The 15,069-nt window shown below is 39.1% G+C and overlaps 1 protein-coding gene across 2 annotated transcripts in view; it reads left to right on the forward strand.

The window, feature by feature from the left end:
• The window catches only part of pkib (protein kinase (cAMP-dependent, catalytic) inhibitor beta), a 30,471-nt gene extending 17,475 nt beyond the window's left edge, over positions 1 to 12,996 (forward strand). The window contains exons 2-4 of one of the 2 annotated variants that reach the window (XM_042228776.1): positions 7,725 to 7,809; positions 10,365 to 10,516; positions 11,204 to 12,996. In XM_042228776.1, coding sequence (XP_042084710.1) covers positions 10,375 to 10,516; positions 11,204 to 11,286 — 225 coding nt within the window. In that variant the 5' untranslated portion in view covers positions 7,725 to 7,809; positions 10,365 to 10,374 and the 3' untranslated portion in view covers positions 11,287 to 12,996. The remainder of the gene's footprint in view (positions 1 to 7,724; positions 7,810 to 10,364; positions 10,517 to 11,203) is intronic. The other variant, XM_014335381.2, reaches the window with a different exon arrangement.
• Positions 12,997 to 15,069: the final 2,073 nt, after the last annotated feature.

Here is a 15,069-nt window from a genome sequence, read left to right on the forward strand (position 1 = left end):
GCCCAACTTCAGTAACCCTACAAACGTCACTGCTGTTTAGTTTCCTGTCTTCATTTATGTTGGAAGTGATAGCAGAGCTGTACGTTTGAATTTTTTCAGAAATCTCTCAGTCAGAACATGCTATATCATGCTTAGGTAACTAGCGAAACTAGCGAGCTAACTTCCGCTAGCTTCCTGCTAACTTCTAACTCCGTTAAATGTAATAACTTTTGTTTTCATGGATGCCTGGAAGTTAAACTTCATAGTTACACCTGGTAAAGCAGCAATGCTGATCGTTTTATTAAAGATGAAAGAATTTAGACAGTTTTTAACTCTCAGTGATGCTGCAGTGTTGTTTGACCTGAAGCATACAGAGTTTAGGACCCAGATTACTCCCAGATTTAAGAGCATCTTAGTCCGACAAATACGACAATAACGACGGCCGCTTGCATGTTCTGCAAAAAAATGTGCTTTGTTGTGTATCTGACGGACAAACACCAAACCAGTTCCACATCACTGAAGTTGCACCATTTTTACAAACCAATTCTGGTTCATCTGTTTCACTCAACAATCGGCCATGTGCGTATGAAAACAAAGGCACTGCGCATGCGCGTTTTACTCCCATTCTATCGCGATATTTCATTTTCCTATCGTTGCCTAACATTATACCGGTATTACCGTGAACGGTATAATATGGCCCAGCCCTAGTTATTTGTATTAGGAAATATTCAACCATGTATACTTAGAGGCATATAATTAATTGTGTGTGATCTTTAACAGGCTGCAAAGGCTTGGTGTGTATTCCACACTAGAATGCACACCCACATCCTGGGAGCACGAGAGAGGTCATACCTTCTCTTATTGTTTTATGGTAGGATTAACGTAGTTACGTCTGTTTTAGTCTAAGTGCTTTAACTGCTTGACTTCCTCACCAATGTTATCTAGGGTGAGGGAGGTCTACCCTCTTCCTGACCAAGGATGTGCCTTTTATGGCCCTTTGATCAGCAGGACACACACACACACACACACACACACACATACATACGTTCAATGGAGTATAAAATAAAGACCAGGGCAGTTCCTCACCGGAGTCTCTCAGTAGGGAGCTGCCCTTGCTAGCAAGAACTCTGTGTGTTTCTCTTCTCTGAGTCTTTACTGAAGAAGTGTTTTAGAATATTTTCCCTAACAGATTGGCACCCGCAATGTTGTGAAAAAGTATTTCCCTTGGGCAAAAAAAGTAAGAAATCAGGATAGGGGCAAATACTTTTACACAGCACTATATGGATGCACATCGATCAGTAATGTGAAAAACATTTTAACAACCTTTGCACTCAGATTATCAATGTGTAAGTCCAATTTCATGATCTTAGCCCTTTATGTTAACAGCACATGTCATTGGTTATCGCTGATGTTCCAACTGGTATAATCAAAAGTCCAAAGTGTGTTGTTTTGGGTTTTTTAACTTCTCTGAGCAACATTGCAGAACCAAAATACTTTAATATACAATAAAACTATGAAAATCTTGACTATAATGATAATTTTGTCTCAAAAAATGACTTTTATCCAATTTGTAGCCTGACATTTGTTTGTGTCAGCATGCAAACATTTATAGTGGCAAACAAAATAAAGAGAAAGAATTCAGGAAGGGGGCATAGTGCTTCTTTACTGTAATTAAACACTTAAGAGCTTTTTAATACAACCCACTTTCAAGCCTTCATACGTTGTTTTTATAAGTGCTTTTCTAACTGCCAAGGACACTTGGTCTTATGGTCTGAAGAAGCCATGGATCAAATAATCAACCTTGTGAATAACTGGCAACCCATTCTACCTCCTGAGTCAATGCCACCCTTGCTCCAGGTATCTGCAGATATTCAGTACCATCTGTTACCAGTGTTAAATTAATCAGCTGTATTCAGGACTTTCATTCGTTATGTTACCGTAAGTGCAATAAAATCTCTTCAGCAGTTGTTATCCTGCATGTAATAAGAGGGAGTGAGAGAAACTGTCATAGAAAGCATTGCTCTCACAGCTTATTAGTCACATAAACTTACTTAACCATCCAGCATTTAGATTGGAACCAGACCTATATGTGCACTAGATAAGAGCTTGGAGAATAATTTTCACATCACAATCGTTAACCATTTTACAGCTCTGGTTATGATTTCCATCCATGGACAAAATAAGAAAGAATGAAGGTATCATCTGGTTAAATATGGTCAATTCAATTTTGGGTGGCTTTGAATTGCTTTGAGTTAAGTAACGTTTAATGGAGTGTTTTTACAGTTGCTGTATGTATGTATGTAATTTGGGGACACAGTGTCTTTATTTAGAATCAATTTCTAGTTCCCCTCGAGTGTCTTCAGTCATTGCACAGAGGAATGATTATGTGGTTACGAGGTTATGTTGTCCTCGGTGGTTTATATGGTTCCATTTAGAGAAATGGTGTCTGTTCTATTTAATGAAAAAAAAGAGAGATTTGTGCCAACTGTTTTCTTTTAAAATTAATATGCATTATTAGTCTTTTACCGGATATGAATTGAACACTAAACACTCTCAAGTTGTGAAACATTACAAAATTAACCATACAGTAATTAAAAAGATTAATTATATACCTATATGTTTAGAGCCAGACTTTAGTTCTGCTCCCTAAATTTTACAACATAGTTATTTAAATTAAATCTTTTTGGATATTCTAGATGAATGCAAAGGGAATTCTGGAACCAAACTAAAGTATATTGAGTTGGTGTCACAATTTGCAGAGGCAAATTGTGCGGCGCGCGCGCGAGAGAGACGTGGACCCAAATGTAGGCAACCGGAGACAGTGGTGAAGAATAACAAAAGGCGAGCCTTTATTGATGGCTGAGCATTGCTACAAACATGTGGAACCGAGAAAACTAATCCAAAACCTAAACTGGGGAAACAAAAAACCAAACTAGAAAACCTGAACCGCTGACTGAGAGCAGAGGTAACACGGGGGATGACAGGCAGACGGACCGATGAAGAACAAAGGATAACACACACTAAATATATACAGAGGGAAACAAGGAAATGGCACACAGGAGGGAGACACAGCTGAACCGAATCAACATGATGAGACATGGAGGACATAAGACACGAACCTTCAGTAAAACAGGAAACACGACACAGATTCAGAGACACGGGCTTTACACAGAGACATGACTGACTTGGAAACAGAGAGAACATGGGAACCAAAACCTAAAAACTAGAAATCTTAGTCAAAGACATAACCAGATTAAACCAAAACGTAATATAATATTAATTAATGAAAAAATACTGAGTCATCAGAGTCAGGACCATGTCTGTTCGTTGCATTTTATATTGTAAATGTTAGCAGAGACGCTACCAAAAGCTTCAGTAAATGACATGCATCATATTGTGATTTGTTGGTAAAGGTTTGTTGGATCGACTTTCAAGTTTGGCATTTTCTCCACACGACAGAAGGGAAATTATGTTGACATCAGTTGTGTGGATGCACAGTCTAAGATATCGAGCTCTCAGCGTTGCTTTCTTTTTGCTACTCGTGGTTTCTTTCTGTTAGGACTGAGAGCTTTCTTGCTTAGCCTCCTTCCTCTTGCATTTCCATTGAGAATAGCAGGCGCGCCATTGTAAAAGCCAACAAGGCTTCTTCTGAAAAGACCCTTTCTCCTTGGCACCGAGAGCCTGTGAGGTTGGTTGGAGACAATGCCCTGTGCTGTTGTTGTCGAAACTAACCTCCAACATCAAATGTGTTTAGTGCTGTTTAAAGCCTTCCCTTTTAAAGCTCGAGAAGCAGACATGTGAAAGTGCTTTTACTCCATTTGCACATACCCACATGGCAAATGTAAGTGGATAATTTTAGCTGCATGATTATTTACACAGTAGCCCCATGACAGGATGTCTTTAGTACGTGGTGTATAATATGGTACAAAATGATAGCGGTGGCTGTGTTTAGGAATAGCCTGGATAGCAATTTGCAACATTAATGAGTTTTTATGTAATTGCAGAGCTGTGACGAGTTTGAAAGAAGAAGAGGAGAAAATAGACTTTACCTTTCCTCAGTTTTTTTTTATTGTAAGCCAGCTTCAACCTCTGTTTTTTTTTTATGAAAAGACTTGTATAACATAAACCTTTTGCATAATTCACCTGCAGCTTGTTCCTGTGTCTGCCTGAGCTGGCACAGATACCTTATGTAGGTCAGTTTACTTGACAAGATAATCCCATCTAAACTGTTGTTGGATTATCAGCTAAAATTAAACTGTTCACATGATGGGTCACTGCCTGTTCAGTGCTTAATCCAGTAGCTCAATGAAAGTTACCATGTGTTCTAATTAGGACCGGAATAACAATAGCTATTACTTATTCTGATATTTCAGCAGTGAAGCCACTGAAAGCCAGTGTTTTTAGCTGGCTAAACAACTTCTTAACCTCTCAGCTTCCTCTTCAGTCTGACAGTGTAAAAACCCCAGAGCTGAATCATCCTGGAAAGCTGTCAGATCAGCAGTGACTGACTGTGGCCACCACCTGGTATTAAATGAAAAGTTGTTATAGCAAGTCAGTGTAAGAGCCAAAGTTTGGTTTTAATTAGCAGGATTAACAGTCAAAGCTGAGCTTTTCAGTGATAATCAGTTTCTCAGCTTGAGAAGCCTCTGAGCCAGACTGAAACTTCACAGAGAGACAAGCTATCCGTCCTACTGCGTGACCCAAACGCCTATTGTTAGACTCCAAGCTGAACAAAGAGAAGCTTTGACACGTGGCCCTGGAGGTGAAATTTGGAACAATATTCTGGATTTGCCTACAGTATAAACTTACTGAATGGCTAAATTTAGTACTGCAGCCACAAAGTAATTCACTTGAAATCACTTAAAGTTGCAGGTGTGACGTGTTCATGTGAACACAGATGGCTCATTCTTTGTATTTATATTTGAATTTAATGGTAGTGATTTGAGAAACATGAGGACAGCTGATGTTGTTCAGTTGACCCCTTTGACTTGCACGTTGGGTCTCAGTTAATATTGCAACAAAACACTGTAATTAAGAGTGCCAAATAATCATCTAATATTTAAAACCAACTGGTAAATATGACGGCTTTACACTTAGGTCTGTAATTTGTTGGACAAAGACAGAATTTTTGTAGTTTTGCTTCTATAAACCACCACAACAGACTTGAAATCAATCAATATGTGATTCAAATTCAGACTTTCTGCTCTAGCGGATGAAATTTTGCATCAACTGTTTGGAAATTACATATAGAAAGTTATCTGTTTTAAATGCACACTCCTCCATTTGTAGCCTCGAAAATAATTGGACAATTGACTAACAAGCAGTTTCATGGCTAGCTGATGGTTTCTGTGTTATTTTATGAAATGAAGCAAACATCCGAAGTTGATTCAAGAAATGTTGAATATGTGTTTTGTTGTTTTTATAGTTTTAGTGTTGAATCCCAAAGTGTTGTCAGTTTAAGTGAAGAAGGCCACAGTTATGTTGAAAAAACCAAAACCAAAGATAAAGCTTTCAGAGAGAGCCTTGAAGTGACCAAATCCACAATCTGGTATATTCTTTACAAAAAGCAATGTACGGGCCAGCTCACCATCAATAGGGCCTGGAAAAACAACAAAAGACAAAGTGCATGATGACATTTCCATGGTTAAGAAAAACAGCCTCACAACATCTAAAGAAGTCAAGAACATTATTAGGCAGGGAGGCGTATCAGTGTCGAGGTCCCTTCATAAATGGAAATGAAGAGGGTTTACAACAAGACGCAAACCACTGGTTACACTCAAGAGCAAGAGGGCTGGATTAGACTTAACATCTAAGATTAATTTGTACCAGAACGATGGGAAAGGAAAAGGTTCCAGAAGGAAAGGAACAGCTCGTGATATGAAGCATGCGATATCATCAAGGAGGTGGAGGCAGTGTTATCACATGGCTGCCAGTGGAACCAGGTCACTAGTGTTTATTGATGATGTGACTGATAGAAGTAGCAGGATGAATCCTGAAGTGAACAGACCTGTACTCTGCTGAGACTCGCCAAATGATGCAAATGGATAATTTCCCAAAGCACACTACAAACGCAAGAGTTTCTCAAGAGCAAAGAAATTGGATACGCTTCAATTGTCAAGTCAGGCACTTTAAACTAAAGCCAATAGAGGACCTTTTTAAGTTATTAAATAGAAAACTGAAGACAGACAGACCCATAAGGAAGCAGCAAGTGAAGGCAGCTACCGTAAAAGCTCAGCACGGGACCTCAAGGGGGAAAACACAAAAAACCTTTACTCTCTTTGGACGAATAGTCTGACATCTGACACCTCAACTAGAAGTAGTGTGCGTCCGATTATTGTGTAATCGTCAACAGGCTTCTGCTTCTTTTCCTTCAGATGCAAAATTTCTGAACATACCACCTGCTTCATCTTCTGTGTGAAGCCAGTTTCCGTGTTTGTTTGTTTTTAATATTTTCTAAGAAAAATACACTTTTCCGGTTTAATCAAGTACTATTATTATGAAAAGTGGATCACAGACTCCCAGTATTCAGTACTCCGAAAGAGCTGTCATTATATTTCATTCTATATATTTACGTTTGTTTTATATATACACTGAGTCTAATCAGCTAATGACATGGAGGCATGTAGACTGCCGTTTAAATTAAGAATCAGAATTGGGGAAACAAGGTGACTTAAGTAACTTTGAATGTGGCATTGTTGTTTGTGCCACATGGGCTGCTCTGAGTATTTCAGAAACTGGTGAAATCTTTAGGGTTTACAAAGAGTGCTCCAAAAAAGAGAAGCTACCCAGTCAGCTGAGCTTCTGCAGGTGAAAATATCTTGTTTGACATCACAGGTCAGAGGAGAATAGTCAGTCTTCTTCAAGCTGATAGGAAGCCAACAGTAACTCAGATAACTACTTTTGATATCTTAGGTGTGGAGAAAAGTGTTTTCGTACACACAGCTAGGGCAAGACACTAAAGCAATAGAGATATGTGTTGCACAATAACCTTTCCTCACTAGAGATACATGGGATAGGGTCAATATAAAGTCAGTAAATCCCATTACTTCCTTGTTTTGACAGACCACATGAAAGGGAGTGAGCATCATCAAAGACAAAATGAAAACAGAAAACTTGGGTGGTCGAGTTTCTGAATATGACAGGTTAAAGTGCAAAAGACGAGGACATTGTTAAAAGGAAGAGTCAGAGGAATTCAGTGTAGCATACACTACACACTACATACAAAGGCCAGCTACACCACAAATTGTTTTCACCCTCTGCAGCGGTGGCATCCTCATAGTGTACAGTTGCCTGTTTATCAGTACAGTGCGATGCATTGAACAATGCAAGATTTTTCTTAGAAACAAAGAGACAGTAATATTGTAGCCTAGTTTTTAAAAGATGTGTTGCCAGGAAGCTGATGCTGATTAAAGTAATTGGCCCTCGCTACCAACTCCCTGGCCACAAAAAGTTCTCTCAGGCAGCTATACACAGAGTGCAGAGAGATAGTAGTCAGGCCTCACTGTCCACTGCTCTCTCTATTTTAAATCTTATTTATTTATTGTCTAGGAGCAAAAGTGAACAACAATTGAGTATGATTTTTTTCATTGTGCATTTCTTTCGTTATTTGTTTGAAGTTCCATAATGTTCTGTCTGTCGTGGTCACCTTCTGACAGAATATAAATAATGTTTCAATGAAAAGGAACCTTTAAGCTTGACAGAAATAGTGATTTGGTTTATATCATGATATCCAATCATATACACAGGTGACCAGTGGCAGAAAACTAGATCCAGTGCCATCTGAGTGCTGCATCAATTGGCGGATACAACTGATGGAAGCTGACATGGCCAGTAAGCTGTTTTATTTCGACTGCTGACCTAGAAGAAGTGCAGTGAAGAATTTTAAATATATATATAGTATTTTTGTCATGTCAGAGCTTATTTTCTTTTATATCTCTAAGTCCTTAAATTCTGGTAGTATTTTCAGGTTAATCTCAAAATACAACATTTTGTTTTCCTGTGCATTTGTTTGAATCATACCCAGCCTTGATGTAATTGTCTACCCACTGATCAGCTATATTTTTATTGACTTTGTATATTTAGATTTGACTATTAAGAATGAGAAAAATAATGGATTTTTTTGGGCATATTAAATAAAAGGAAAAAAAAATCAAACATACAGTTGAATTGGAAATAAATGCAATCAACTAAATAAATAAAGTATGAAAATGAATTGTTTGAATGGGCCCCGGACAGAGTATTGGTAATGGTAACTGTGCAACAGCATTTTGACATCAATTAATCAAAGCTGCATGAATTATTAGCAACTTGCTATGTGTACATCCTGTGTGGTATGGAGGAGGGTGGACACAGGCTTTGTGGAAAGTGTGATTACACATTTGTACTGATTAAATATATAAAAAATTTATGTTAATCGTAGGTAGATTTTTCAGAATTATGTATTGAGCTTGATAAATGCTACATATTTTAAAACCAAAGGTACGTACATGTTTTAAAGTATCTCAGTCATAGCCATGATTCCTACCTGCAGCCACAGTTTTAGCTGCCAGCATGCAATAATGTAAACATGTTGGAAGCAAAGTGCCTTTCTCCATGGAGACATTTAAAGCTTAGATGAGCTCAGTAGCAAGGCTTCAACTGTGCTCGAGGCTAACAGATGGTCAACTTATGGCCCTCTTTTTGAGGATGGTGTGTGTGCGAGTTTATAGCTGCACATATGCATTAACTCACACGTCAGCCCTTTGTTGAGAGAGAGCAATGGGAACTGAGATTTCGCTCCACAGAATGGTATGGCTATTTAAAGGGAGGCAACACAACAAAAGGGGGAGACTGGGAAGAGAGAGTGAGATAGTGAGCGAATGGATTCCAGTCATATGTTTACCTGCCAGTGGTGCTTTTTCTGTACTGTTGCCATGGCAACAATGGCTCGCTGTATGTGTGTGTGCTGCGAGTCTGTGAGACAAGGGATGTAATTCTGCCTGTCACCAGTGTAGCCTGGAGCTGACTCCCCAGCTGCTGGTTGCCATGAGACCAGACAGACACATCCTCCTTTTCAGTGATGAATCTTTTCTCTGGATGTTCAAATCACATTAAGTACATTTTGTTTTCTGAAAAATGTCAAAATTAATATCCACTGTTAGACTATGTATAACATAAAACGTAGTGTCAACTTTTTAAAAGTGTTGGGATTAAAACTACTAGGGTAGATATAGGGATGATTAGCAGGCTAGCTATATCATTAAAGATGTACCCCACACAGCTTTTCCCCATGCAGTACACACCAAACAAAAACGGCACACTGTGAATTGATTGAGTGAATTGTTACAAAATAAGACCTGGAACGTCCTCTCTTCAAAAATGGCATGCCATTTTATATCTGCATCCATGCTTTTAAACATTTGATATGTTGTACTAAGACTTTTTTCTTTGAAAAATATATTCCAATTTAAATTTGGTGCCAGCAACACCGCAAAAAAATGTAACAGGGAACAGAGTTGAAACATGTTACAACTAATTGCTTGCATCAAAGAAAGGTCGAGTGTTCCAGAAGTAAAGATTGAGAGGCGAGCAGCCCAATATTTTAATAATGTTTTTCAGCGTGAAACTGCTAAAAATGTCACAATATTCAAACAAACAGAGAATCTGCAGAAGTCTCTGTGTGCAAGGGACAAGGCAGTGATGGAAACACAACTTGAATGACTGTGATATTCAGGCCTTCCTATGACACTGCATTGAAAACAGTTGCAGCCTGCTCAGCATGTAAAGCCCTTCATTTGTTCAACAAACTTCTTGGTCGTTGCTAGCTAACTAACGAACTAAGCAAATGGTTGACCATTTACCGTAATATCAAACTCTGAAAAACAAGATGAGAAAAGGAACTAGAAGTTACAAGTAAAAAAATTAGAACCACAAACCAAATATAAGCTGTGTTTTTAGATGTTAAACATGTCACATTGACATTCTCAATATTTTTTAATGATTATATTTATAGGTTTCAGAGGCCAATTTGACATTCACAGTTTTTTGTCCTTATGTACCTTATAGATGTATTTTACAGAGAGCTATGCCCCTCTGCCTCCACCGGTTGAAGCAGATGACTGAGTCTGGTTCTCCCTGAGCTTGCTTCCTGTTAAAAAGGAGTTTTTCCTTCCCACTCTCGCCAAATGCTTGCTCATAATAGGTTGATCTGATTGTTAGGGTTTTCTCATAGGGTCTCTTGTAGGGTATTTACCTCACAATGTAAAGCGCTTTGAGGCAACTGTTGTTGTGACTTAGCAGAAATACTGCTCAGGTGAGTTAAAATCATGTATCATACCTTATCATATAAGGTATGATACATGATACATGGGTAAAATCGTAACATTGTACCTTCTTTTTTCCTGAAGAGTTCCTGAAATGACCGAAGTGGAGCCAGTGCTGGACTTTGCCTCCTCGGGGCGCTCAGGGAGGAGAAATGCCCTGCCTGATATCCTGGGCTCTCCAGCAGGTGTAAACCCTGGTGACTTACCTCTAAAACTGGCTGAGCTATCCCTAAAAGGTGATATTTCCCTTTAAATGTGTTTTCTTTTTTTAACTTACCGTAGTACTTTAGCATGTGAAGCAATATATTTGATTATTTAGAAACAGTATAATGTAAATTAAGGACACTTTGAGAGATGTTTTTGTGAACTTGACTGAGATATTTGATCCCCGGAAGCCTTTATGTGGCTCATCTATGGCTTGAAGCTATGGCAAAGTTTTTGAGATTTAGGAAAGGTTGTCCTTGTCTAAATACATCTCCATTTAGTAGCAGATGGGTGAGCTTTAGGCTAGGAATGACACTAGGGAAATGCTGCCCATTTCCCTGTCATGCATCACAATTGCTAAAAGTGTGTAGCTACCAGGAGTGCCAAATTTGGGCCATTGAGCATCTTTGGCTGCATGTGTAGAAAACAAATTAGCATCTAACATAACACAACATGGTCGTGCAATTCATCTTACAGACCCCAAAAATGAAAATACAGGTTTGCTCACATGAACTCGGATCTTTTGGAATTCCTCCAGTAGTGGCAGAGAGACACTTTGTTTGCCTGCATTGGGGTTTCTGAAAAAAATAGCAGCCTTAAAATGAAAGCAAAAACAAAAAATGCCAAGCACGCACTGTCACAGTCATTTATGAACAATAGCTTTGGAAAGAAGTTCCACATTTGTGCCTTTAGAAGTCATTTTTGAGTTTTGTGTGCAGATGGTCCGGGAGGGGCTCAGTCACCCACGGCGGAGGAGCCACCAGCACCGCCAGAAAGCTCAGATGGGAAAGAGGGATCATAGGGACTCGTTTATTTACCTCCCCGGAGGCCTACAGAGATAACCTGAGAGAGGATGAGGAACGAGGCAGAGGGCGACCTATGGGAGAATGAGTGATGATCTGTGGAGAGTCACACCGTTTGCGAGGAAGCTGAGCCACGGAGGGAGGGTGATGGACCCACTCCCAAAGGACTGGAGCCAAGAGCTTAGGACTGTTTTGGTACTTTCTAAAAAGAGTCAGACGTCACCTAGTTCTGAACCACATAGTGTGTGCACGTGTGCATATATGCATAAACGCGGATACGCTACATTGGGAATAAAAAGGACAATGACCGATTGTGTCCTGTACACTCTTTATTACTATTTTTCTATGATTTATTTAAAACGAAAGAAAAAAGGAACTTGTGAGTCAAAATGTAACGCACCATTTTCCTTGCATTTCCTGCAGATCTCTGTTTTGTAGCTCTGTGTGTTCTTCGACAGTAGTTTAACTGCAGCCTGTAGTGGCTCCTTTTTAACTCATTACACGACTTAAGAAAACTGGGAACTGTGTTATCCGGCTCATTTATGCTTTTTACACTAAATATGTATGATCTAGTGTGCATTTTCAAATGAGTCTATAACTACACTGCAGTTGTACAGTTTGTATCCTTCATCACCAGACTGTTTTAACCATAACAGCAACCAGGGACTCTTTGCACTTTTTAGGGATGATTTGGTGCAACGTGATGATATGGCAACCAAATAAAGTGTAGTCCATATCTTGAAACATTCCTTTAGAGAATAGTTTCCCACTGCCAACACTACTTCATTGTGATACTGAGAGAAAAATTAAGATTTCATTTTGTTTTTGTTTCATTGTTTTGCTTTTCAAAGTCTCTTCATTTTCCAAATATCTGAAAATGTGCCTAGTGGCAGTTTACAACTAAAAGTGGGTGTTGTGTTCTTTCTCTGTGAGGTACTGTTATTGCAAATTCCGGGGCTCTTGATATTTCCTCAGTTTTAATAGGAGGTATCGTTAAAAAAACCCCATCTGAACTACTTGGACTGTGGATGAAAGAAGAAAACACTGGCCGTAAAATCCATTTTGTCTGCGGTGACAGCAGCATACGCTTGGGCGCGGGAGCAAGCGTTAACAAATGCTGCAACCTCCACAATGTGTTTCTAGTGCTGAAAATGGCAGCAGTTCCCCTTCTGTCTCACTCGCACGGAGAAAAGTCTGTTCGCGCTCATCAACACATGAGCAGAACTGTGAATAGGACGCGAGCTGGAGAGTGAGAAACAACAGCAAGAGTTCACACTTTGCCAGCTATCCCCTCTGCTACTGTACATATACTATATTGTAGTAAAATCCATGTGTGTCATACATGCTGCCTGTATGATTACTGGACTGTACCCACAAACAAAAGGTGTTTTGTAATTGTCTCTATTTGAAGATGTGTTGACTGGTGGCCTGTCTTTATGTGGATGTGTTTCACAAATGCAACAAGGAAAACCTGACGTGCTGCTGCCCAGTCTGTCTTTATTCCTTTTTTTGTTTTGTTTTTTATGCTGTACTGATAAAGTGTCTGTGGTCTGTCTGACGCTGATCAACACATTTTAAGAGACCGATGAATCAGAGGTGTATGTTGTAGTGTCCTGGTGCATATATTTTACTTAACTGGATTGAATCCTTTATGTTGATTCTATCTGGTGGTGAAAATTGCCATATTAAATCTCCAAGCTTTACCTATACTGCAGTGTGTTGAATACTTTTTACTAATTTGCTTATTCTAATATTTGCTAGAATTTTTGATTCAAGACTGGCTATACGAGTCTGACATGTGGCCCGTATTGACGTATTTTCAAAATATTTAATCACTAATAGCTGTTAAAGGAGTTGTTTACCTTTCATAGTTAGCATGTAAATACTGTAGCTACTTTCAGCTTCTCCCTTGTCACAAAGTAGCACTACAACAGGTAGCAACACACGCTGTGATGCCCTTCCTGACGCAACCCCAACAGAGATTTGTTTATCCTGCTAGGAGGTGAGCAGTAGCCTTTTTACTTGCCAGCTGAGCATGTGAACCACTACACTATGGAGCCACCACTAATCATATACACTAACATGAATAACTGAACCCCTGACTGAAAACCCTAAATGCTGACCATTTTTGTCAAATTAATTATATCTCTATTATAAACTTAATTTGCTGTATTTGCAGAAAGTCTAAACAACAGATGCCTGGCATGAAGGGGAACCACCAGGTTAAATGTGTTTACAGATTTCAGAATGCTGCATATGTGGGTAAAGTTGCATAAAGCTTTTTTGCCTCCAGGGTGGGTTGTGACAAGTCTCATAAGTAGCTCTCCGATAGCATGTAAAGTCAAATCGATGGATTTGCAATATTCAGATCATGCTGTTTTAGAACAGAAGAAAAACGGTGTTGTGTTTGACGCCTAAAAGCTTCCTCCAGAAGTGCTTTTGCCAGTTGTAAGGCAAAAGGGAAGGTATGGATCTATGGACACAATTCGGTATAGTAATTTGAAAAAGACAGTAAACCCTCTTTCAGCACCAAGGTTTTGAGGACATGATAAAAAAAAAAAATCTGGTCCTTATCAGGTTCAGCTGGATTCAAATTATTTAATTATTTAAAATAACTCTGACCTCAGATTAAGAGTAACACATAGCCATTCCCCTTTTTATTTATTTAACACAAACAAGAGCTCTGTGGTGAGAGGAGAACCTTCCTGAAGGACAACCATTTCTGCAGCACTCAGGCCTGTATGGTAGAGTGGCAAGGTGGAAGCCTAAAAGCAAGCCTGCCTGGAATTTGGCAAAAGGCACCTGAAGGACCAGATCATGAGAAACACAATTGTCTGGTCTGATGAAATAAAGATTGAACTCTGCCACCTGAATTATCATGTTTGGAAAAAAAACAGGCACTGCTCGTCACCTGGCGAATACCTTTTCTTACAGCGGGGCATGGTGGTGGAAGTGTCATGCTATAGGAATGGTTTTTGGCAGCAGGAACTGAGAGAGTAGTCAGGGTAGATGGAAAGATAAATGCAGCAGTGCACAAGGACATCCTTGTTGATGACCTGCTTCAGCCTCTTCTCCCTGTGCTGGACCTCTGTAACAGAAACGAAGCATGTGAAATGCTGCATCCATTTCAATCCTACTATTACTTGACAACACCTTCAAAGAAAATGCCAATTTAGCAAGCTCAACTGACAGGCCAAAAGTGTCACCATGTAACCAAGCAGGAAGTTTGATGGCTAAAACCAAAAACACTTACAGTTGCTCAAATAGCCTTGTGAGGTCCAGCTGGTACAAAAATACTTTAGTATCTGTTTTAGTAAGTAATGTCTCAGTGGATAAACAAATAGCAGATTACATTTGAGTTGAAGCTTAATGTTAGGCCAGTTTGAAAGTGTGCTGACACAGGAGCTTTAGCCCATCACCGTGTGCTCGGCCTCACCTCAGTTAAGTTATTGTATTGAATCTCTGAACTGTATTCACAATTTGTTGCATTTTAAAACAGTTTTTAATGAATTTATCTGACACATATATTTATCTGACAGATAATATTCAAGGGTGGGTGGCTATTTGCTAATGTTGGCTGACAACTTCAATCTCCAGTTTCTAAATATGCTAACTTATGTCTCCAGAAAGTAACAGTGACATTCAGTTCAATTCAATTCATTTTGATTTAATTCAAGTTTATTCCTTTAGTGCCAAATTACAACAACAGTTGCCTGGAGACACTTTATACTACAAGTTCAAGTGTTAAATTCAATTCTAGCTTTAACAGGGAGCCAGTGAAG

Source organism: Haplochromis burtoni, unplaced genomic scaffold, assembly GCF_018398535.1.
Source record: "Haplochromis burtoni strain Fernald_Lab_line unplaced genomic scaffold, NCSU_Asbu1 Contig_10, whole genome shotgun sequence".
In the NCBI taxonomy this organism is placed as follows: domain Eukaryota; kingdom Metazoa; phylum Chordata; class Actinopteri; order Cichliformes; family Cichlidae; genus Haplochromis; species Haplochromis burtoni.